This window comes from Macaca thibetana, chromosome 17 (genome assembly GCF_024542745.1).
Source record: "Macaca thibetana thibetana isolate TM-01 chromosome 17, ASM2454274v1, whole genome shotgun sequence".
NCBI lineage: Eukaryota > Metazoa > Chordata > Mammalia > Primates > Cercopithecidae > Macaca > Macaca thibetana.
The window spans coordinates 92,605,002-92,627,071 of NC_065594.1; the positions used below are offsets into that span (position 1 = coordinate 92,605,002).

The window sequence follows — 22,070 nt, forward strand, 5'->3', positions numbered from 1 at the left end:
GATCCAGTCCTAGGAATGAATCCCCAGGAGATGATTTTTAGGAAAGATGTGCATTAAGAGGTTTATCACAAACCATGGTACTTCTCAAGGCAAAAAGAAAAAGAAGAGGCTTATCACATTATTGAGTTTTATTTAGCTATGGTAATGCCTTAGTAGATGTATTTCCTGAAAGAGTGAAAGAGTTTCGTCCTTTAGAGATACACAGAAATACCACAAATGAAATGATATCACGCCTGGGATTTGGTATTGTTGAAGATGGGGAATAGGTGCATCAGGTGATGTATACGTGTGGTTTCATCGAAAGGTGACTCTTGGGCTGAGTTTTGAAGCATGAACAGGAGATTGCCAAGCAGGTGTAGGTGAGGTTGGCAGGAATTTCTGACAGGGCACAGCTTAGACAGAAACACAGAGAAACTAAAAGGGCACGTGAAGTCTAGAGAGCAGCAGGCATTTATGCAGCACCTGCTGGTGCCACGCTCAGTGCGCAGTGGAGAGCCAGAGAGCCGGAAGCCCTGCCCTGTGAGCCCCTGTCCGGAGTCCACATTCACTCTGTGCTACAGAGGCCGGTAGAGCTAAGACGGTGTCAGAGAAAGCTTCTCTGAGGAGGCAGTTCTGGACATGAGTGGGTTTCATGAGGAAGATGGGATATGGGATCCAGCAGAAGAAACCACATGTGTGAAAGTCTGGGGGGATGAGAAGGTTTGAAAGATGGTGGAATGATGGGCTGAACTGGGCCTGGGGGATGGGAGGAGCAGAGGCCAGGGCTGTGAGACCAGAGGTTAGAATTTCATGCTTTCTTTGTCCCACGGTCTTTGGAAGCCGTCCAAAGACACGGGATGGTGAGCGTGTGGGAGAGGAGCGATGGGTTTGGATTTGTGTTCCTGCCCAAATCTCATATGGAATTGTAATCCCCACTGTTGGTCGAGGCCCTGGTGGGAAGCAGATTTCCCCTTTGCTGTGCTCATGGTAGTGAGTGAGTTCTCATGAGATCTGGTTGTTTAAAAGTGTGTAGCACCTCCCCCTTCTCTCTCTCTTCCTGCTCCGGTCATGTGAAGATGTGCCTGCTTTTTTCCCTTGCCTTCTGCCATTATTAAAAGTTTCCTGAGGCCTCCCCAGCCAAGCTACTTGTACAGCCTGCAAAACTGTGAGCCAGTTAAACCTTCCTTCTTTATAAATTACCCAGTGTCAGGTATTTCTTAATAGCGGTGAAAGAATGGACTCATACAAGGCGTGTAGGTGGGTACCGAGTCCTGGAGCACTGGCATTTGCAGAGTGGATGAGAGTAGGGGGAGCCACGCCCTGGGCTGTCCAGAGATGGTCTCCTGAGGCGGAAACTGATGAACCCTCCCGGGCGCAGCACAGACTCGTTGGAGAGCCCAGGTGCAGTGGACACCAGACAGGATCAAACTGAAGAGTGGAGGGTATGACGAACCAGGAAGGGCACGCAGAAGTCAGGGAAAGCACCGCGCACGGGAGAGTCATGCACAGCCTGCCCCTGAGAGGCATCCAGGAAGCAGGAGCAGGATCCGGGCTGTGGGTAGGGCTGGTGCACTGAATGCTGGGAACTTGAAAATGCAACAACCACAATTGTTAAGGATCAGTAGAAAGTTTGGAAAATGTAAGAAATTCACTCAAGGCCAGGCAAAGTGTAATTCCAGAGCTTTGGGAGGCCGAGGCAGGGGAAACACTTGGAACCAGGAGTTCAGGACCAGCCTGGGCATCATAACTGTCTCTATTAAAAAAAAAAAAAAAAAAAAAAAAAAAATCAATCAACAGGCATGGTGTCATGTACCTGTAGCCTGTAGTCCCAGCTACTCAGGACACTGAGGCAAGTGGATCACTTGCACCTGGGAGGTCCAGCCTGCAGTGAGCTCGGATCGCACCACAACCTGGCTGATAGAGCAAGCCTATGTTCCAGAAAACGAAAGAAATTCACCCAGAAGCTAATCATAAAAACAACTGACTTGTGCTGTCCTTTCTGTGCAGGCCAGCACAAGTCAGTTGTTTGTCAGTTGCCATCAGCCCCTGCACAGTGCAGCACAAGGGATGGTGGTGTCACCCTTCACAGATGAGGAAGCAGGAGCCCCGCTCATTGCAGGGAACACCAGCTGAGGCCAGGGCAGGGCGTGGCCGGGCTGAGACACAGGATCTGGCCTCAGACACCTTTTTCTTGTCAGCTCCAGTCTTCACTCTGTGCCACTGGCCCCAGCAAGCCTGAGTGTGGGCAGAGACCACGGAATACAGCTGGTCTGTACCATGAAACACCAGTGCAAGCATTATCTCATTGACACTGGGAAGCCCCAAAGTGCAAGGATTGAGGATATTTTTACAGATGATGGAATCCAGAAAGTATCAGAATATAGAGCTGACCTTTTAATTCAGCTGTGACAAGTTGTAAAACTCTGCATTGAATGTGGGGCTATTGAGATGGATGGCATGTGGCATGATTTTGTTGCTCTCCTATGCCTGACAGATGGTTAAACTTCAGGAAGTATTTAAGGCATTTTATCTTGGAAAGCACAGTGGTCGAAAACTTCAGTGGCAAACTACTTTGGGACATGCTGTTTTAAAAGCGGAGTTTAAAGAAGTAAGTTCTTTGTTTATTTTTTATTGTTAATATGTTAATAGAATTTTTTATTGTTACTAGACTTCGGTAGCAAAAAAGGAAAGAGTGTTTCACTTTAATTCACTAGCTTTTATATGTCAATAAAATTAATAACAGTTAAAGGGTTAATATTCCAATCAATAAAAATTCTTAAGAAACCAATCCATAGAAAACCATTTACCTATTAAAAAAAAAGAGAGAATGTGAAGAGGCAACTCATAAAAGCAAAATTGAAAAAAATTAATATCCATGAAGATGCATTACACTTCTCTGCAAAACAAAGGGCTTCAAAGTAAAATACAGTAAGATACCACTTTTTGACTAAGAGATTTGATGAAGCCTAAAAAACAGAGAAAACCAGATTCTTGCCCACTGCTGGAAGAAGCACAAACTGTAGTGAGCTTTTGGAAGGGCAGTTTGGCATTGTGAACTTTGGCAACACTGCCGAATTGTTGCCTTAGTTTCAACTCTAGGAACTCATCTTAATAAGATATTTTCACGGATTAATGAATAAGAATAGTTGTTGCAGTGCTGGGTTTTTTTTGTTGTTTTTTTTTTTTTTTTTTTTGAGACGGAGTCTCACTCTGTCGCCCAGGCTGGAGTGCAGTGGCGCATTCTCGGCTCACTGCAAGCTCCGCCTCCCGGGTTTATGCCATTCTCCTGCCTCAGCCTCCCGAGTAGCTGGGACTACAGGTGCCCGCCATCACGCCCAGCTAGTTTTTTGTATTTTTAGTAGAGAGAGGGTATCACTGTGTGGGCCAGGATGGGATGGTCTCGATCTCCTGACCTCGTGATCCGCCCGCCTTGGCCTCCCAAAGTGCTGGGATTACAGGCGTGAGCCACCGGGCCCGGCTGCAGTGCTGTTTTTATGAGTGGTTATTTAAGAGGGGAGATTGCATACAATGGACTGATCAATGAAAAGAGCTTATCATGAAACAGGGCAATTACATACAGTAAGCAAAAACGTTATAAAATTCCTATTTTTTGGCCGGGCGCGGTGGCTCAAGCCTGTAATCCCAGCACTTTGGGAGGCCGAGACGGGCGGATCACGAGGTCAGGAGATCGAGACCATCCTGGCTAACACAGTGAAACCCTGTCTCTACTAAAAATACAAAAACTTAGCCGGGCGAGGTGGCAGGCGCCTGTAGTCCCAGCTACTCGGGAGGCTGAGGCAGGAGAATGGCGTGAACCCGGGAGGCGGAGCTTGCAGTGAGCTGAGATCCGGCCACTGCACTCCAGCCTGGGTGACAGAGCGAGACTCCGTCTCAAAAAAAAAAAAAAAAATTCCTATTTTTCATAGCTGTTATATTAATAATAAACTTATCTGTACATTATGAAATAAGTTATACATACCAACTTTATATATATTATTGTAGAGAGTCATATACCGAAAACCATATATACTCTTCCTTAAGGTATTAGGAAGGTTAATTTCTGTTATCCCCAGTTTTTGCCTTACTTGCTGACTTTAGTTGAACTTGAGCTCCGCAGGGTCTGTACCAGCAGCGCCAGCTGCGGCTCTCTCCAGGTGTGCAGGAAGGGGTTGTTGCGGGCTCGCGATGAGTCAGGGCTGAGTCCTCAGAGGGAGCCCCCGACTGCCACCCGACCTCTCACGTGCCTCTCGCGGGTCTGACCCAGAGGCATGTGGCAAGTTGCTGCAGCAGGAACTGCTGAATAGAAAAGGAGATCATTGCCCGGGCGCAGTGGCTCAATCCTGTAATCCCAGCACTTTGGGAGGCCGAGACGGGCAGATCACGAGGTCAGGAGATGGAGACCATCCTGGCTAACATGGTGAAACCCCGTCTCTACTAAAAAAATACAAAAAACTAGCCGGGCGAGGTGGTGGGCACCTGTAATCCCAGCTACCCAGGAGGCTGAGGCAGGAGAATGGCGTGAATCTGGGAGGCGGGGCTTGCAGTGAGTCAAGATTGCACCACTGCACTCCAGCCTGGGCGACAGAGCGAGACTCCATCTCAAAAAAAAAAAAATCTAATTTTTCTAAGATTGTACACGCACAGCTTCAAAGGTGTGATGAGGCCTTCTCTTCCAGGGGAAGAAGGAATTCCAGGTGTCCCTCTTCCAGACACTGGTGCTCCTCATGTTCAACGAGGGAGATGGCTTCAGCTTTGAGGAGATAAAAATGGCCACGGGGATAGGTATGAAAACCGCAGAGTGCATGGCTCCATGAGTTGTTCTTAAAGCATGTGTTTGTTTTAAGATAAGACATAGACTTGGTAGCATGATTTGTTTACTGTTGTTGAGTCTCATTCATGTAAAACCAACCTCTGCGTTTGCTTCCCCTTCAGAGGATAGTGAATTGCGCAGAACGCTGCAGTCCCTGGCCTGTGGCAAAGCGCGTGTGCTGATTAAAAGTCCCAAAGGAAAGGAAGTGGAAGACGGAGACAAGTTCATTTTTAATGGAGAGTTCAAGCACAAGTTGTTTAGAATAAAGATCAATCAAATTCAGATGAAGGAAACTGTATGTATAAACTTTTTCTTTTTACTTATAGGGTGTTTAGCAAGGAGCCATTTGTTTTTGTAGTAATGTTTTTGACTGTTGTTAGAGGCCTGAAGCACATTTCTAAGATAATCTAATTGGGCTATGTAATGTTTATAAGAGTACTCATTTTCACGTCGCTTTCATTAACTTTACATTCTCAGTAGGAAAGAAAATCAGATAAAAAGCCACTTAATGTTACTCCTATTCACAGACAAATTGTGTGCTAAGCCAGAACTTCCCATGGTCATAGGGTTTCGAAAATTATCCACACTTTCTATGGTAATAGAATCTGATATGGTTCACTCGTGGTGGTGTGCGTTCTATGGGTCTGGATAAATGTATAATGTTATGTATACAGCATTATAGGATCATACAGGAGTTTCATTGCCCAAAAAACTCTCTTACGTTCTGTCACTGTATCCCTGTCTCCCTCTGAGCCCCTGGCAACCCCTGACCCTGTCACCGTCACCATAGTTTTGCCCTTTCCTGAGTGCCATACAGTTGGAGTCACAGTGTGTAGCCTTTTCAGATTGGCTTCTTTTATTTAGCAGAATGCATTTAAGGTTAACCATGTCTTTTCATGGCTGGGTAACTCTGCTTTTGGCACTGAAGGATTCTCCATTGTCTGGATGCATCACAACTTATCCCTTCACCTACTGAAGGACATCTGGTTGCCTCCAACTTTTGGTGATGATGACTAAAGCTGCTATAAACATTTCTGTGCAGGTTTTAACTCCTTTGAGGGTGCAACTTTTATAGTGGGCAAAAGTGAGAAGGTCTCTCGGTTCCTTCTCCTGAAGATAACCACTATTGCCCTTTTTGTTTGTGGTCACAGCCTTTTTCTGTGGTGTAAGTATATGTAAACTTTTTTTTAAATGGGATCACTACGCAAGGCACAGTGGCATGCAGCCATAGTCTCAGCTACTCCAGAGTGTCGCTTGAGCCCGGGAGTTTGAGGCCAGCCTGAGCAATGCAGTGAGACCCCCAACTCTACAAAAGAAAAAACACCTGGGGTCACTGTATATATGGCGCCTGTCAGGGCCTCGTGTAGCCAGTTTTTGTGCTGATCACAGTCTTCTCCTGGCCAGGACTTGTTGCAGGAGCAGAGTGCTGGTTGTGTAGACCCACCAGGGCTGGCAGTGCCCTCAGCCACAGGCACTAACATTCCTCCACCGCCCCTCCTGAAAATAAGATTACGTTCAACACCCTGGCACAGACATTTCTGTGCACTTGTTAGATGGTTTCTTTAGTGTGATCATTGCTCTGGAGCTGCTGGGTAACATAATGTGTCCTTTTATTAGTTTGACTGCTCTTTTCCAAGTTGAAGTCTGGCAGATTTCACCCGAGCACAGTGCCTGCCCCCACCTCCACCTGTCCTCCCTGTTCCCAGCAGCCCAGAGATCGTTTGTTGCCGTTTTCATTTTGATTTCTGATTTCTTTCAGCATCTTTCTACCACTCCGTAGTTTATACAAATTATATAATCTTTCTAATGCTCCATTTCTCATATTTAAAATAGACATACTACTACCTCAAGTTGTGAGAATTAAATGAATTGTTTGCCACACACCTGTAAGCACTTCATAAATGTTGATGTCGATTTTTATGCTTAGCCATTTGTATTTTTCTTTTTTTAATTGCTCTTCAAGTCATGTACATTTGTTATAGTGTTCTTTCTCTTACGGATTAGGTGGTTTTCTTTATATATTAAGGATATTAATGCTTTGTTCCTTTTTTTTTTTTTTTTTTTTTGGAGTTTCACTCTGTCGTCCAGGCTGGAGTGCAGTGGTACAATCTCGGCTCACTGCAACCTCCGTCTCCCAGGTTCAAGCGATTCTCCTGTCTCAGCCTCTCGAGTAGCTGGGACTATAGGCACGTGCCACCACACTCAGCTAGGTTTCATATTTTTAGTAGAGATGGGGTTTTACCGTGTTGGCCAGGCTGGTCTCAAACTCCTGACCTCAGGTGAGTCACCCATGGCCCCCCAAGGTGCTGAGATTACAGGCGTGAGCCACCATGGCCAGCCTGCATTGTCATTTTTGACAGATAATTTTGTTGTTCTTAGTGGGGTTTTTTTCACATAACAGTTTTTAAGTTCTCAAATATAGTCTCCTTTTCTTTTATGGTTTCTGACTTAACGTGTAATGCTGTATTAGGCCATTCTTGTATTGCTATAAGGAAGTACCTGAAACTGGGTAATTTATAAAGAAGAGAAGTTTAATTGGCTCAGGGTTCGGCAGGCTGTGGGAAGCATGGCACCAGCATCACCTCAGCTTCTAATGAGGCCTCAGGAAGTTTCTAATCATGGCGGAAGGTGCAAGGGGAGCAGGTGTCTCACATGGCAAAAGCATGAGCAAGAACAAGGAGGGAGGTGCCCAACATGTTTAAATAACCAGATCTCACTACCGAGGAGGGCGGCCCAAGCCATTCGTGGGACCTGCCCCCATGTCCCAGTCACCTCCCACCAGGCCCCATCTCTAACACTGGAGACCACATTTCAGCATGAGATTTGGAGGGGACACATATTCAAAACCATATCACAGACCTAAGAGAGAAATTCCCTTAACCAGATTTTTAAAAAACATTTCTACTATGTTATTTTTCTAGAAGTTTTTACATTTAAATCTTTATTTTCATGTTGCAGAAATTATTTTAGTATCTGAAAACAGTTTAATTACCCCCATCCTTTCCAAAACCAAATTTGAAATATCATCCTTGCACGTTATTTGAATTATCACCTTATTATGTATCAAATTCATATAGGTCAGTTTCTCAATTCTCTTCTATAAATTCTGTATCTATTTCATAGCCAGCCATTTGTTTTGTTTTGTTTTTTGAGACAGTGTCGCCCAGGCTGGTGTGCAGTGGTGTGATCATAGCTCATTGCAGCCTCAACCTCTTGGGCTCAAGCGATCCTTCCACCTCAGCCTCAGGCATGTGCCACCGTGCCCAGCTAATTTTTTGTATTTTTTGTAGAGATGAGGCCTTGCCATCTTACCCAGGCTGGTCTTGAACTCCTGGGCTCAAGCAATCCTCCTACATTGACCCCCCAAATTGCTGGGATTACAGCCGTGAGCCACCATGCCTGGCACCAAGTTCTTTTAATTAATGTAGCTGTTCCTATAACTTTATTCTTCCAGTGAACTTCACAATAATTATATCATGCCTTTACTCCCCCAAATAAGAACATTGACATTTTTAATCCATATTGCATTAAATTAATTTGCAGAGGTTTTATCTTTGTCATATTAAATCTTCTGATTCATACATATGTGTATATATATAAATATATACAAATGTTTTCTCTTTCTCAGAACTTCCTAGTTTTCTTCTGTAAGTCTTGCATATTTCTTGCTAGTCATAAATTTTCGTTCATTCAACAAATAACTTATTGATCATCTGTGGTGGCCCAGGTCCTCTGAAGCACTGAGAATTCATCCATTAACAATAAAGAATAAGTCTTTGTTTCTAGGAGTGTTCTGTCTTTTCCAGCAGAGAGGTAGCAGAGGATCACAGACATTGACTAACTTGTAAAAGTGGAGGAAAATGTTAGGATAGAGAAGTGCAGGAGAGTCTAATTAAATACTGTCGTCAGCGAACGCTTTCCTGAATAAGTGACTAGCTTTGCTCAGGAACTGAAAGAAGGCCTCTGGCTGCAGCGTCATTGCCAAAAGGGGAAGCTGAGCCACACAGGCCTGATCAGGCAGCCACAGCCGGACCCTCTGAAGATGGCTCAGACCTGTGAAGCATTTGGAAAACCACTAGAGTTTTAAGCAAGACAGTCTAATGAAATGCTGATACCTTATAAAGGGGACCTTTTTTCTTTACATTTCTGATGGTTTTTATCAGAATGTGTGTATTAATGCTATTTGTCTTTGTATATGTATTTTATTTCCAGCCACTTTACAAAACTCTTTAGCTTTGAAAGTTTTTCTCTTGATTTTCTTGGATTTTCCAGCTCAGCTACAAATAATGATCGTTTTTTCTGCACCTTTTCGATATACCTCTTTAGTCTGTACTTGTATTGCATAGTTAGAACCTCTAATGTTTTTAAGGAATAGCAGTACTGCTAAGCTTCCTAATTTTATCTCTAGTTCAGAGGGTATTAACTTTTTGGGGGTCATGGATCCTGTTGAAAATGTGGTGAAAGCTTGGAGTCTCTCCCATCCTGAAGCATACTTGCCTCATATGTATGCATGGACCTTCCGCCAACCTTCATTTCAACTGCAGATCCCCATCAGGTTCCTATTTGACTAAGATTAAGTTGTCTTTAGTATTTGCTGTTTGTTTCTGATAACCATGTTTTATCATGTTCAGATTCTTTCCTTTTTTATTCATCCTTGTATGCTAATATTTGTTTTAAATCAAAAAATCAATTTTCAATTTTAGCATGCCTTTTCAGCATCTATCTAGATGGTCATATAATCTAACCTTTCAGCTGTTACAATGCTCTCACTTATATTCACAGATTTCCTAATGTTGATCAACACTTACATTTCTGGAGTATATCCTGGTGGTCATTATGCTTTGTTTTGTTTACTGTGCTGCTAGTTTTAATCTACATCATACATAGAGTTGTTACAGCTTTCTTATAAGGAAAATAACTTCTAAAAATATTTTTCAAGTTTTGGTTTTGGAGTTTTGCTATTCTGGGAATGTACATTTTACTAGAACAAATAAACATGCTTAATAAAGTAGGATTCATCCAATGTCTGACCTTTCTTTGCATCAGAAAAACATTTCTCATCAAATTTGGTAACATCAAATCATTAATATTGAAATACAGACCAGGCGTGGTGGCTCATGCCTGTAATCCCAGCACTTTGGGAGGCCAAGGTGGGCGGATCCCCTGAGGTCAGGAGTTCAAAACCAGCCTGGCCAACATAGTGAAACCCTGCCTCTACAAAAATACAAAAAGTAGCCAGGCATGACAGTGGGTACCTGTAATCCCAGCTACTCGGGAGGCTGAGGCGAGAGAATCGCTTGATCCCAGGAGGCGGAGGTTGCAGTGAGCCGAGATCATGCCATTGCACTCTAGCTCAGACGACTTAGTGAGACTCCGTCTCAAAAAAAAAATAAAAAGAAAATGTATCTTTACACTTAACTTTTTTTTTTGTTTTTTGTACAGGTTGAGGAACAAGTTAGCACCACTGAGAGAGTGTTTCAGGATAGACAATATCAGATTGATGCTGCTATCGTCAGAATAATGAAGATGAGAAAGACTCTTGGTCATAATCTTCTAGTTTCTGAATTATATAATCAGCTGAAATTTCCAGTAAAGGTAAATGTAACATTAGCATAATTAAATTTGTAGTATTTGCTAAACAAGTGACAAAGCATGTTTAATTCTCACTATGTTCAGTCCTATCATTTGACCTGCATTATTCATGATCATTCGTGTATACACTGAATGTAAAAAACTGGCAAATGTGAAGCTCTTTATTCCAGGTGTTGTTCATCACTGCTGTAGAAATGATAGAACCCGGCCGGGCGCGGTGGCTCAAGCCTGTAATCCCAGCACTTTGGGAGGCCGAGACGGGCGGATCATGAGGTCAGGAGATCGAGACTATCCTGGCGAACACAGTGAAACCCCGTCTCTACTAAAACTACAAAAAAAAAAGTAGCCGGGCGAGGTGGCAGGCGCCTGTGGTCCCAGCTCCTTGGGAGGCTGAGGCAGGAGAATGGCGTGAACCCGGGAGGCGGAGCTTGCAGTGAGCTGAGATCCGGCCACTGCACTCCAGCCTGGGCGACAGAGCGAGACTCCGTCTCAAAAAAAAAAAAAAAAGAAATGATAGAACCCTGAAACTGTCCTTCCCAGGGATGGCGCGTGCTTCTTCATATTTTCAGGAAGAGAAGAGGTAGATGGGACATGGAAAGCCGAACACTTTTCTCATAGTAGTAGCTGTCAGGGGTACGTCACAATATTTTAGAGAAATGATAACAATAACTAATTTATTCAGCGTTTACAGGCTATACCGCGTTTTCCACCATGGTAGTAATAGTCCACTGTTGCTATTGCTTATGAAAGTCAGCCCAGGCCTGTCAACCCACGTTGTGTTTTCAGAACTGAGATTTACTGTCCTACTATGTGTGAGATGCAGGATAAGCCGGGAAAGTATTATGAAATGTTTTTTACACGTATTTATCAACCCAGGAAATACTGAACTCTGATGACGCCTGGCCTCTCAGGAACTGGACCAGCCACACCTGCTTTGGAGGGAAAGTCCCCAGATTCCATGTTGTGCAGTTTGAGCCTCCCATTCTGTCAAGGGAATAAAGTTGAGATGCCCTAAATAGTCGAACACTTAAGAGTCTGGTGGAAGCGCCACTGTCCATCAGCCCGCATTTGCCCCCTTCCCTGCAGAGGTGAGGTGCCGTCCTCAGGGCCCTGCACAGCTCCAGAGCACCGTCAGGGAAACTGCCCCTTCCTCCCACTGCAAAAAACCAGGCTCAGTGCAAAGCGGAAGGCGAGCAAGGGTGGAGTGTGGCCAACCAGGGCGCCCGCTCTGCTGTCATGGTTAGTTGGGTTTTCAGCCACATCTTTTTTTTTTTTGAGACGGAGTCTTGCTGTCCCCCAGGATGGAGTGCAGTGGCGCGATCTCGGCTCACTGTAACCTCCGCCTCCCAGGTTCAAGCAATTCTCCTGCCTCAGCCTCCTGAGTAGCTGGGATTACAGGCACCTGCCACCACACCCGGCTGAATTTGTATTTTTAGTAGAGAGGGGGTTTCCCCATGTGGTCAGGCTGGTCTCAAATTCCTGACCTCGTGATCCGCCTGCCTCGGCTTCCCAAAGTGCTGGGATTACAGGCGTGAGCCACTACGCCAGCCTCAGCCACATCTTGTAAAATGTGTGGCTTACGGCTGAATAGAAGGTTAAGTTTGTTTGGAAAATAGAGGGTCTCCCTTGTATAGGGAGAGCCTTGCACATAAGTGTTCACACAGATTTGCTTCCTAATATAGCAGAGCTGGAGTGGCTGTTCCCTCTGGGCAGAGACGAGCTATGGCTGTGGATTCGTCTACTCAGTCACCTACTTTTAGTGCAGGAACACTTGGGATTGTAGTTTCACTTACATAGACATGGCATGGCAATAACAATATAAATACATAAGAGTGAAAATACAGGCTGGGTACACTGCCTCACGTCAGTGACCCCAGCACTTCGGCAGCTGAGGCAGGCGGATTGATTGAGCCCAGGAATTTGAGACCAGCCTGGACAACATAATAAGACCCCTTCTCTACAAAAAATAAAGTTAGCCAGGCCTGGTGGTGTGCAGCCCGTGGTGCCAGCTACTGGGGAGGCTGAAGCACGAAGATTGCTTGAGTCCAGGAGGTGGAGGCTGCAGTGAGCTGAGATCACACCACTGCACTCCAGCCTGGGCAGCAAAATGAGACCCCATCTCAAAATAAATAAAATAAAATAAAATACGGTACTTAGGCAGAAGCATCCTTACAAAGGATAAAAGTGTCCCAAGAAGACATGATGAGATTTTCCTTTCTAAAAACAAAAATGTGTTGTGATCGGGTCTGCCTTGCTTATGTGCTCTTACTGATGGCAGATGATGTATGTACATTTCACAAATTTCACATTTCCCTCAGGAAGCCACGCTCTGACCATAAACTCACATAGACACTTTTTTTTAATCAAGAGATAACGTTAACTTTGAAATAGAAAGTTTTATTCATTTTATAAATATGTGTATAATTATAAATGATTTTCATATAAATATTTGTATATATATATTTCTGTAATTATAGTTATATACTTCATGCATATACCCCTTGTTTGTAAACGTTTGTAAATTTAATGCAACTATAATTAGGGGCGTTTCATTTTTCTTTTTTAGCCTGGAGATTTGAAAAAGAGAATTGAATCTCTGATAGACAGAGACTATATGGAGAGAGACAAAGACAATCCGAATCAGTACCACTACGTGGCCTGACACATCTGCACACGGTTCCCCTTCAGGAAACACTAGAATGTACCCTCAGAGCAGGAAGCACACCTGTGCCATTTCTGGGACTCTGATTGATCCAGCTGTGGACATTGGAAGGCGAAGGAAGGGAGGTGGCTCCTGGGTCATGCTTCACAAGGCTCAAGACTTCAACCGGCAGATGTATCTTTTTCCCTCCAGTTTTTCCTCTAGTTCTTTTAGGCATTTAAATTGTTTCTGTTACTCTGTGCAAAATAACTTTGAGATTGGACAAGAAGATATTGCTAAAGAGAAGTTCCTTTAAAAGGTCTTGTTCTTGTGTCAAAAAGCTGAAAGTTTGGTTTGTTCTTGTGTGTGATCATGAATGCACAATGAAGAAGACCCTAGATGCTGCATTTTTTAGCTCTGAAGATTCCTTAGGTATCCCTGAAGACAGCTCGCTCAGATGACCAGCATTTAGAGTGAAAACAAGGGCCCTTCGTGGGGGAGCATGAGAAAGAGCCAGGGTTCAAAGCTGGCGAATGGTGGTGCATCCTAGCCACTGGCCTCTCTGTGTTTCCTGTATTTCCAAAAGTTATAAACTTTGATGGCTGATTTTTTGTAAGTCAGGTTTCTGAGTGAGCTCCCTGACGTGCCAAGGCCATGGTGTCCGCCCTGCTGCGTCTGTTCGTTTCAGCTGAGTTGCTTGTGAATCTCTGTTTTAGGGTTTGGGGCTAGCGTGTTTGTGTTTCCATTCTAAGATTGAGTCTGGCAGTCCCTGTTTTTTTGCATTGGGGTAACTGCTCTTTGATTTTTTTTAATTGCAGTATTTGTATGATTGCAATAATAAAGTTTGGTTTGGTTTTTACAGTCATGCGCAGGGATGATCCTTGTTCTCTGCTGTAAACTGTAAAAAGTTTATGGAGACTTAAAGTCTTGATGTTGTGAAGCAGAGGTTATTTTGTGGAAAGATTAAAAGGATTTTGTTGGTGCCTGGTTTTGCGTTGTGTATATATACATGAGGTTGGGCAGTGAAAGGAAAGTTCAGTAGTCATGTTAGAGGGTGACTATGACAAAGATACTTTTGAGATAACATTTAAAAGTACTTTATATTTTACATAATAGCATGTTTCATTTTGATTAAAAGCTACCAAAGGAATTTTGATCATGGCCTAAGTGTTTAAAGCAATATTTTCTGGAATATACCGAGTTTATATAATTTGATTTTGTGCTAAATTATTAAAAGAGTCTCTTTTTGAAACATGCGGGTGGGTTTCCATATTAAAATCCTCACTCTTTAATAGTCATTTCTATCTTTGAGAATTTTCATTTATGAGTTCCATGATATGTGGTCTAAGAAAGACCAAACAGATTTCTATTTTTATTTCTTATATTTTAAGTTCGTTGTGTCTAGAGATTGTTAATATTGTAATTTAATGTAGACTTACTTTGAATAAAATTAGTTTAATTGGCTTTAAAATTATATTAATAAAACTTTGTGATATGCAAACGACACATACTTCATAACTCTTTAGCAGCTTTGACTACTAGTGCACTAGGCAGAAGTCGGAGCAGGGAGCACCTGTCCCCTCTCAAGTGATGATTCTTTGCTGGCCACCTCTACCACAAAATACCAATGAGGCCAGGTAGTGACAAATGGGTCTTTTTTACCCGGATGATTCGTTGTGCTGTGCCTTTAATTTGTTGCATTTGGGCACAGTGGCTCATGCCTGTGGTCCCAACTAGGAGGGCAAGATGGGACGATCGTTTGAGCCCGAGTTCTAGACCATCCTGGGCACCATAGGGAGATCCTGTTTCCGTTTTAGTTTATTTATGTGTTTGTTTTTGTTTTTGTTTTTTGTTTTTTTTGAGACGGAGTCTCGCTGTGTCGCCCAGGCTGGAGTGCAGTGGCCAGATCTCAGCTCACTGCAAGCTCCGCCTCCCGGGTTTACGCCATTCTCCTGCCTCAGCCTCCCGAGTAGCTGGGACCACAGGCGCCCGCCACCTCGCCTGGCTAATTTTTTGTATTTTTAGTAGAGACGGGGTTTCACCGAGTTAGCCAGGATGGTCTCGATCTCCTGACCTCGTGATCCACCCGCCTCGGCCTCCCAAAGTGCTGGGATTACAGGCTTGAGCCACCGCGCCCGGCGTGTTTGTTTATTTTTAATTGAGGTGGAGTCTCGCTCTGTTGCCCAAGCTGGAGTGCAATGGTGCAATCTCAGCTCACTACACCCTCCGCCTCCTGGGTTCAAGCAATTCTCCCACCTCAGTCTCCCCAGTAGCAGGGTTTAGAGGCACCTGCCGTCATGCCTGGCTAATATTTGTATTTTTGTAGAGGTGGGGTTTCACCATGTTGGCCAGGCTGGTCTTGAACTCCTAACCTCAGGTGATCTGCCTGCCTCGGCCTCCCAAAGTGCTGGGATTACAGGCGAGAGCTATCGCGCCCAGCCTGCCTATTTCTGTTTTATAAAAGAAAGGAAAATCTATTTATATCTATTCTTTTATTTAGCAGTAGTTAATGTTTTATTGTTAAAGGTCAGGGTGGTGAAACAAGTAGTGTAGAGGAAATAATTGAAAAAGAAATGGCACTTAGACAAAAATACTGTAAAAGTGGAAAGGAAAAGGTGAAATTATTTGCAGATTGGATGATTGCATACCCAGGTCATCTGAGAGGAGCAAATGAAAAGCTATGACTGAAGAAAGAATTCACCAAGTTAACTGTACACAAAATTAACAAAAAGTCAGTAGCTTTCCTATAAATACAGACTATCATGGAGGGTCATTTTTTATTTTTATTTAGAGACAGGGTCCTAACTGTCACCCAGACGGGAGTGCAGTGGCATCATCATGGCTCACGGCAGCCTCGACCTTCTGGGCTCAAGCAATCCTCTCCTCAGCCTCCTGAGTGGCTGGGCCTACAGGTATACATCACTATGCCCAGGTAATTTTTATTCTGTTTTTTGTAGAGGCAGTGTCTTGCCATGTTGCCAAGGCTGTTCTTGTTCTCCTGGCCTCAAGCGAACCTCCTGCCTCAGCCTCCCCAAATGCTAGGATTATAGGCATGAGCCACTGCACCTCACCTCACCTCACCTGAGGTATTTGCACCTCAACTGAAAAGCAAATACACAAGAATAGTCAGAAATCATTTTAAATTCTGTTTGTTTTTAGAACATTGTAATTGAAATAGCATGATGCTGGCCCTTTAAAAAGATTCCTGGAACAAGAAAGTCCACAAATAAGCCAAATACACAGGAATTCAGCGTGGCACAAAGGGGCCGTGTGCGATGAGGAACTGGGAACTTTGCAACAAGTACCCAGGCTTGAACGTTTGGACCACCTTGAAAAGAGAAAAGTTGGATTAGACTCTTTTATACTAAGAGAAGTTCCAAGTGGTCAAGTATTTACGGGTAAAAAAAATATATATATGAAACCATACTCATAAGATTTTTTTTTTTTTTTTTTTTTGAGACGGAGTCTTGAGCTGTCACCCAGGCTGGAGTGCAGTGGCCAGATCTCAGCTCACTGCAAGCTCCGCCTCCCGGGTTTACGCCATTCTCCTGCCTCAGCCTCCCGAGTAGCTGGGACTACAGGCACCCGCCACCTCGCCCAGCTAGTTTTTTGTATTTTTTAGTAGAGATGGGGTTTCACTGTGTTAGCCAGGCTGGTCTCGATCTCCCGACCTCGTGATCCGCCCGTCTCGGCCTCCCAAAGTGCTGGGATTACAGGCTTGAGCCACCACGCCCGGCCAAGATTTATTTTTATTGTAAATTGACTATTTGTAATTATATAAATTTAGAGAGTATAAAGTGATCTTATAAATTATACATACAATGTGGATTAGTCAAGCTAGTTACATCCATCACCTCAAATACTTAACATTTTTGTAGTGAGAACATCTGAAATTTACTCTTAGCAATTTTGAAATATACAATACTCTATTTTTGATGATATTCACCATGCTGTGCAATAGAACTCAGAAAAAGAAATATATATTCCTCCTTTCTAAGATTTTTGTACCCGTTGCCCCTTTATTCTTTGTGTTTTCCACTAAGTGATCTAGTGAATTAACATCGTTTTTTTTTTTTAAAAAAAAGGATTGACGTTAAATGACATCTTTTAAAGTCAACATGGGAAAAAACAAGGTTAAAAAAACTGGAACCATCGCTGGACGCGGTGGCTCACGTCTGTAATCCCAACACTTTGGGAGGCTGAAGCGGGCAGATCACGAGGTCAGGAGATAGAGACCATCCTGGCTAACACGGTGAAACCCCGTCTCTACTAAAAATTAAAAAATTAGCCAGGCGTGGTGGCGGGCGCCTGTAGTCCCAGCTGCTGGGGAGGCTGAGGCAGGAGAACAGCGTGAACCCGGGAGGCGGAGCTTGCAGTGAGCCAAGACCGCGCCACTGCACTCCAGCCTGGGTGACAGAGCGAGACTCCGTCTCAAAAAAAAAAAAACCAAAAACTAGAACCATCTTGGATAAAATGTATGACAAAGAACTGATGAGTTTAATGTTAACAGAACTAGAAATCAACAAGAAGACTAGCAACAAGCCTTTGGATAAGTGAGTTCTTCATTAGCTTTAAGAGAATGGGAGCAGAGGAAATGGGTACTGTGAGGGCAGACCTGCTTTTAAGAACAGACGAACAGTGGGAGAGGTTAACTCAGAGGTCGCGGGAGCAGAGCTGCATTTCAGTGGCAGGTGACCGGGAATCGTCCTGCAGCAAGGCCCTAATATCTCAGGAGAGGGTGGGATCGAGGGCACAGGGAGTGGGGGCAGATGAGGGCTGGCTGTAGGTGTGGTGTGAAGGGAGACATTGGTTGTGATGGTGACCGTGGCCCTAGGCTGGAGCGGGGGGTCATGTAACGTGAAGATTTAGGAGGTGGGTTTGGAGGGCGCAGCTGTTGCAGTGATGTTCTGGGTGAGGACAGATGGGGAAGTGGGGCCGGAGCGCAGGGGACAAGACCTGATGGTTGTCCAGCAATCAGGGACGGTGACAGGAGCCAGTGATGGAGGCCATGAGTGCAGGACAGCCCCAGGGCCTGGAGGTGGGCCAGCCAGTGAGAAGGGTGCATCCCCCTGGGGTTTCCAGCAGCATGGAAGGAGCATGGCCTGGAAGCGGCAATGGGCAGAAGGGAGGGCCTCGCCCCACGTGCAGCTCCAGGAGGAGGGTCACGAAGTGAGCAGTGGGCCTCTTCCCCATCCCAGGGAAGCGTGGGCACCTTGTGGTGGGTTTGGAAGGAGAAACCAGGCAGTGGCCGGGCCCAGGCCACGTGCAGCAGCCCGGGAAGTTCAGGGGAAGAGGAGTGCAGGTGTCGGGACCACCTAGCAAGAACGTTTAGGAGATTGAGGTTTTGTCAACCATAGACTGAATTCAAAAAGGTCAATAGAAAGGGCTGGAGGGGACAGAGATGACAGTTGGGCCACGTGAGAATGAGAGACCCAGCAGTGATGGGGGACAGGCTGGTGAGCTCTGGTGAGGGATGTCAGCTCAAGGGATCTGAGACATTGTGAAATGATGGTCTCTCAGGTAAATTTGTGAGGGTATATTAAATTTGAAAATGCCCACACCTGTGACCCAGTAAGTTCCATTCACTCACATGGAATTATTTCTAGTACTGTTCTCGCGTACGTAGAAAATGCCTTAAATGTCCTTCAATAAGGAAACAGACCACGTGCTAAGTCCATGCATGTGTGATGTTCTGACCATGTATCAAGATCTAGATGTCCATTGGGAGTGACTGTCAAGAGATGCACGTGAGAAGAGAGAGGACAGTGCTGCCCTGTCACCGCTGTGTGTGCGGCCTGTGTACGTATGAATAACAACGGCTGAACTCCAGAACAGAGTTCTGGAAGGCTGGGAGCAGGTACGCGAGAATCTTTTCTATGCATATGCCATTTTGTATTTTTTAAATTTTGTGTCAAAAGAATGTTTAAAAGTAATTACAAATTATTAAGAAAACAAAATGGCCCCACTGTGTTGTTTCTTTACCATAAAACACAAGGAATCAGCCAACCCAAAGTAATTGCACTTCCCTGCCTGCGCTCCTCCCAACCTAATCCACTGTTGTCATTATTTTATGGGTTACCTTTGTAATTGTAATGGACATATTGAAACCCTATTCTCTCAATCCATGAATGTACTCAGTTTCTCATGAATACCTCCTGTATTGGCAGGCTGGGCGCGGTAGCTCACGCCTGTAATCCTAGCACTTTGGGAGGCCGAGGCGGGCGGATCACGAGGTCAGAAGATCGAGACCATCTTGGCTAACACGGTGAAACCGCGTCTCTACTAAAAATACAAGAAATTAGCTCAGCGTGGTGGCGGGCGCCTGTAGTCCGAGCTACTCAGGAGGCTGAGGCAGGAGAGTGGTGTGAACCGGGGCGGGGCAGAGCTTGCAGTGAGCCGAGATCACACCATTGCACTCCAGCCTGCACGACAGAGACTCCATCTCAAGAAAAGAAAAAAGAGAAATGTAATCCTGTATTTGTGCAGCTCAAAGAATATTCTAAGCATCAAAGACAAGCTATTTCTTTCCACACTCCATTGAAGCTAAAAATCTATGTCATGTTTTAACTTGCTTTATATTTGTACTATGGCATTTTTGTCCAGCTTTTTTTTTCCTGGAGTTTTTAATTGCTATTGATGACATATATATGTGTGTGTGTGTGTGTATATATATCTCACTAAGATAATTTCCTTATCACAGTTTGCATAAACCCACTTTTTTTCTTAAAACACACATTTCGGAGTCAGTTGCAGTGGCTCACGCCTGTAATCCCAGCACTTGGGGAGGCCGAGGCAGGCGTATCACAAGGTCAGGAATTCCAGACCAGCCTGGCCAACATAGTGAAACCCCATCTCTGCTGAAAACACAAAATTTAGCTGGGCGTGGTGGCAGGTGCCTGTAATCCCAGCTACTCGGGACGAACTAGATGGAGCGCAAGACTCCGTCTCAAAAATATATATATATATTTATCAGAATCCTGTAATAGTGGTTTTCTTCTTTTGGGGTTTTGGGTTTTTTTTTAATATGGAGTCTTGCTCTGTCATCCAGGCTGGGGTACAGTGGTGCGATCTCAACTCTCTGCAACCTCCGCCTCCCGGGTTCAAGTAATTCTCCTGCCTCAGCCTCTGGACTAGCTAGGATTACAGGTGTGTGCAACTATACCTGGCTAATTTTTGTATTTTTAGTAGAGACAGGGTTTCACTGTGTTGGCCAGGCTGGTCTCAAACTCCTGAACTCAAGTGATCTGCATGCCTCAGCCTCCCAAAGTGATGACAGGATTACAGCTGTGAGCCACAGCACCTGGCCCTCTGATAAGTAGTTTGGTTTTGGTTTTGGTTTTGGTTTGAGTTTTGAGACAGTGTCTTGCTGTGTCGCCCAGGCTGGAGTGCAGTGGCGCCATCTCGGCTCAAGCAATTCTCCTGCCTCAGCCTCCAGAGTAACTGGGATTACAGGTGTGTGCTACCACGCCCGGCTAATTTTTTTGTATTTTTGCCAGGCTGATTTCAAACTCCTGACCTTGTGATCCGCCTGCCGTGGCCTCTCAGAGTGCTGGGATTACAAGCATGAGCCACCGCGCCCAGCCTAATAGTGTTTTAAATTGAACTATGGGCCAGGCACGGTGGCTCACACCTATAATCCCAGTACTTTGGGAGGCTGAGGTGGGAGGATTGCTGGAGGCTAGGAGTTTGAGACCAGCCTGGATAACAGACCTCAGTTCTACAAAAAAATTTAACAATTAGCCAGGCATGCAGGTGTTTGCCTGTAGACCCAGCTTCTCAGGAGGCTGAGGTGGGAGGATCACTTGAGCCCACGAAGTTGAGGCTGCAGTGAGCTATGATCGCACCACTGCACTCCAGCTTGGGTGACAGAGTGAGATCCTGTCTCAAAAAATAAATTAATAATAAAAATAATATAAATAATACAATGAATAGGCCGGGCATAGTGGTTCACGCCTGTAATCCCAGCACTTTTGGAGGCCAAGGCAGGCGGATCACGAGGTCAGGAGATAGAGACCATCCTGGCTAACATAGTGAAACCCCGCCTCTACTAAAAATACAAAAATAATAATAATAATAATAGAATGAATCATTTGCCTCTTTTTTTTTTTTTTTAAGAGACAAGGTCTCACTGTGTTTCCCAGGCCAGAGTCGAGAGTGCTCTGGCCATTCCCAGGCGTGATTCGAGTGTGCTCCCACTTCTGGCTGCGTCATTTACTTTTGAGCCCGTGCGTAGCTGTGATCCTGGAACCCATTTTCTCTGCATTCCTGTTTAGGTCCACTCCCTCTTGGATCTCAGTCTTCTCTTTTTCTTGTCTTCTGGTTTTATTAAGTAGATTCGGGGGGTGTTTTTGTTTTGTTTTGGTTTTGGTTTTACAACACAGTCTCACTCTGTTGCCCGGGCTGGAGAGTGCAGTGGCACGATCTCAGTTCACTACAACCTCTGCTTCTTGGGTTCAAGCGGTTCTCCTGCCTCAGCTTTCTGAGTAACTGGGATTGCAGGCGCACCACCATGCCCAGCTAATTTTTGTATTTTCAGTAGAGATGGGGTGCCACCATTTATAGCCAGGCTGGTCTCGAACTCCTAACCTGCCTCAGGCTTGTGAGTAGCTGGGACTACAGGTACACGTCACCACGCCCAGCTAATTTGTGTATTTTCAGTAGAGATGGGGTTTCGCCATTTAGCCAGGCTGGTCTCGAACTTCTGACCTCAGGTGATCTGCCCACCTCGGCCTCCCAAAGTGCTGAATTCAGGCGTTAGCCACTGTGCCAGGCCTCATTAAGTAGATTCTTAAATGATCTTCTCAGAAAGAATGCATGGGAGACAAATTTTCCAAATCCTAGCTGGACTGTTTTTATTTTACACTTGTGTTGGATTGTTTGGTTACATAAAAACTCTAGGCTCAAAATCATTTTCCCTGAGAACTTTGAAGGGATTACACTCTCCTAGTCTTCTGTTTTCTAGCTCTAAAGTCTGATGCCATTTTGTAACTAACCTGTAGTTCTTTCACATAACTTTCGGAATCTTCTCTTCCTGGAGTTTTAGTATTT

The 22,070-nt window shown here is 44.7% G+C and overlaps 2 protein-coding genes across 2 annotated transcripts in view; both read left to right on the forward strand.

Moving 5' to 3' along the window:
* Window positions 1-14,004, forward strand: part of CUL4A (cullin 4A) — a 55,933-nt gene extending 41,929 nt beyond the window's left edge. Inside the window, exons 16-20 of the mRNA XM_050767060.1 lie at window positions 2,474-2,587; window positions 4,656-4,761; window positions 4,912-5,084; window positions 10,232-10,384; window positions 12,948-14,004. Coding sequence (XP_050623017.1) covers window positions 2,474-2,587; window positions 4,656-4,761; window positions 4,912-5,084; window positions 10,232-10,384; window positions 12,948-13,043 — 642 coding nt within the window. The 3' untranslated portion in view covers window positions 13,044-14,004. The remainder of the gene's footprint in view (window positions 1-2,473; window positions 2,588-4,655; window positions 4,762-4,911; window positions 5,085-10,231; window positions 10,385-12,947) is intronic.
* The window catches only part of LAMP1 (lysosomal associated membrane protein 1), a 127,720-nt gene that overhangs the window by 43,047 nt on the left and 62,603 nt on the right, over window positions 1-22,070 (forward strand). The gene's annotated exons all lie outside the window — the stretch shown is intronic.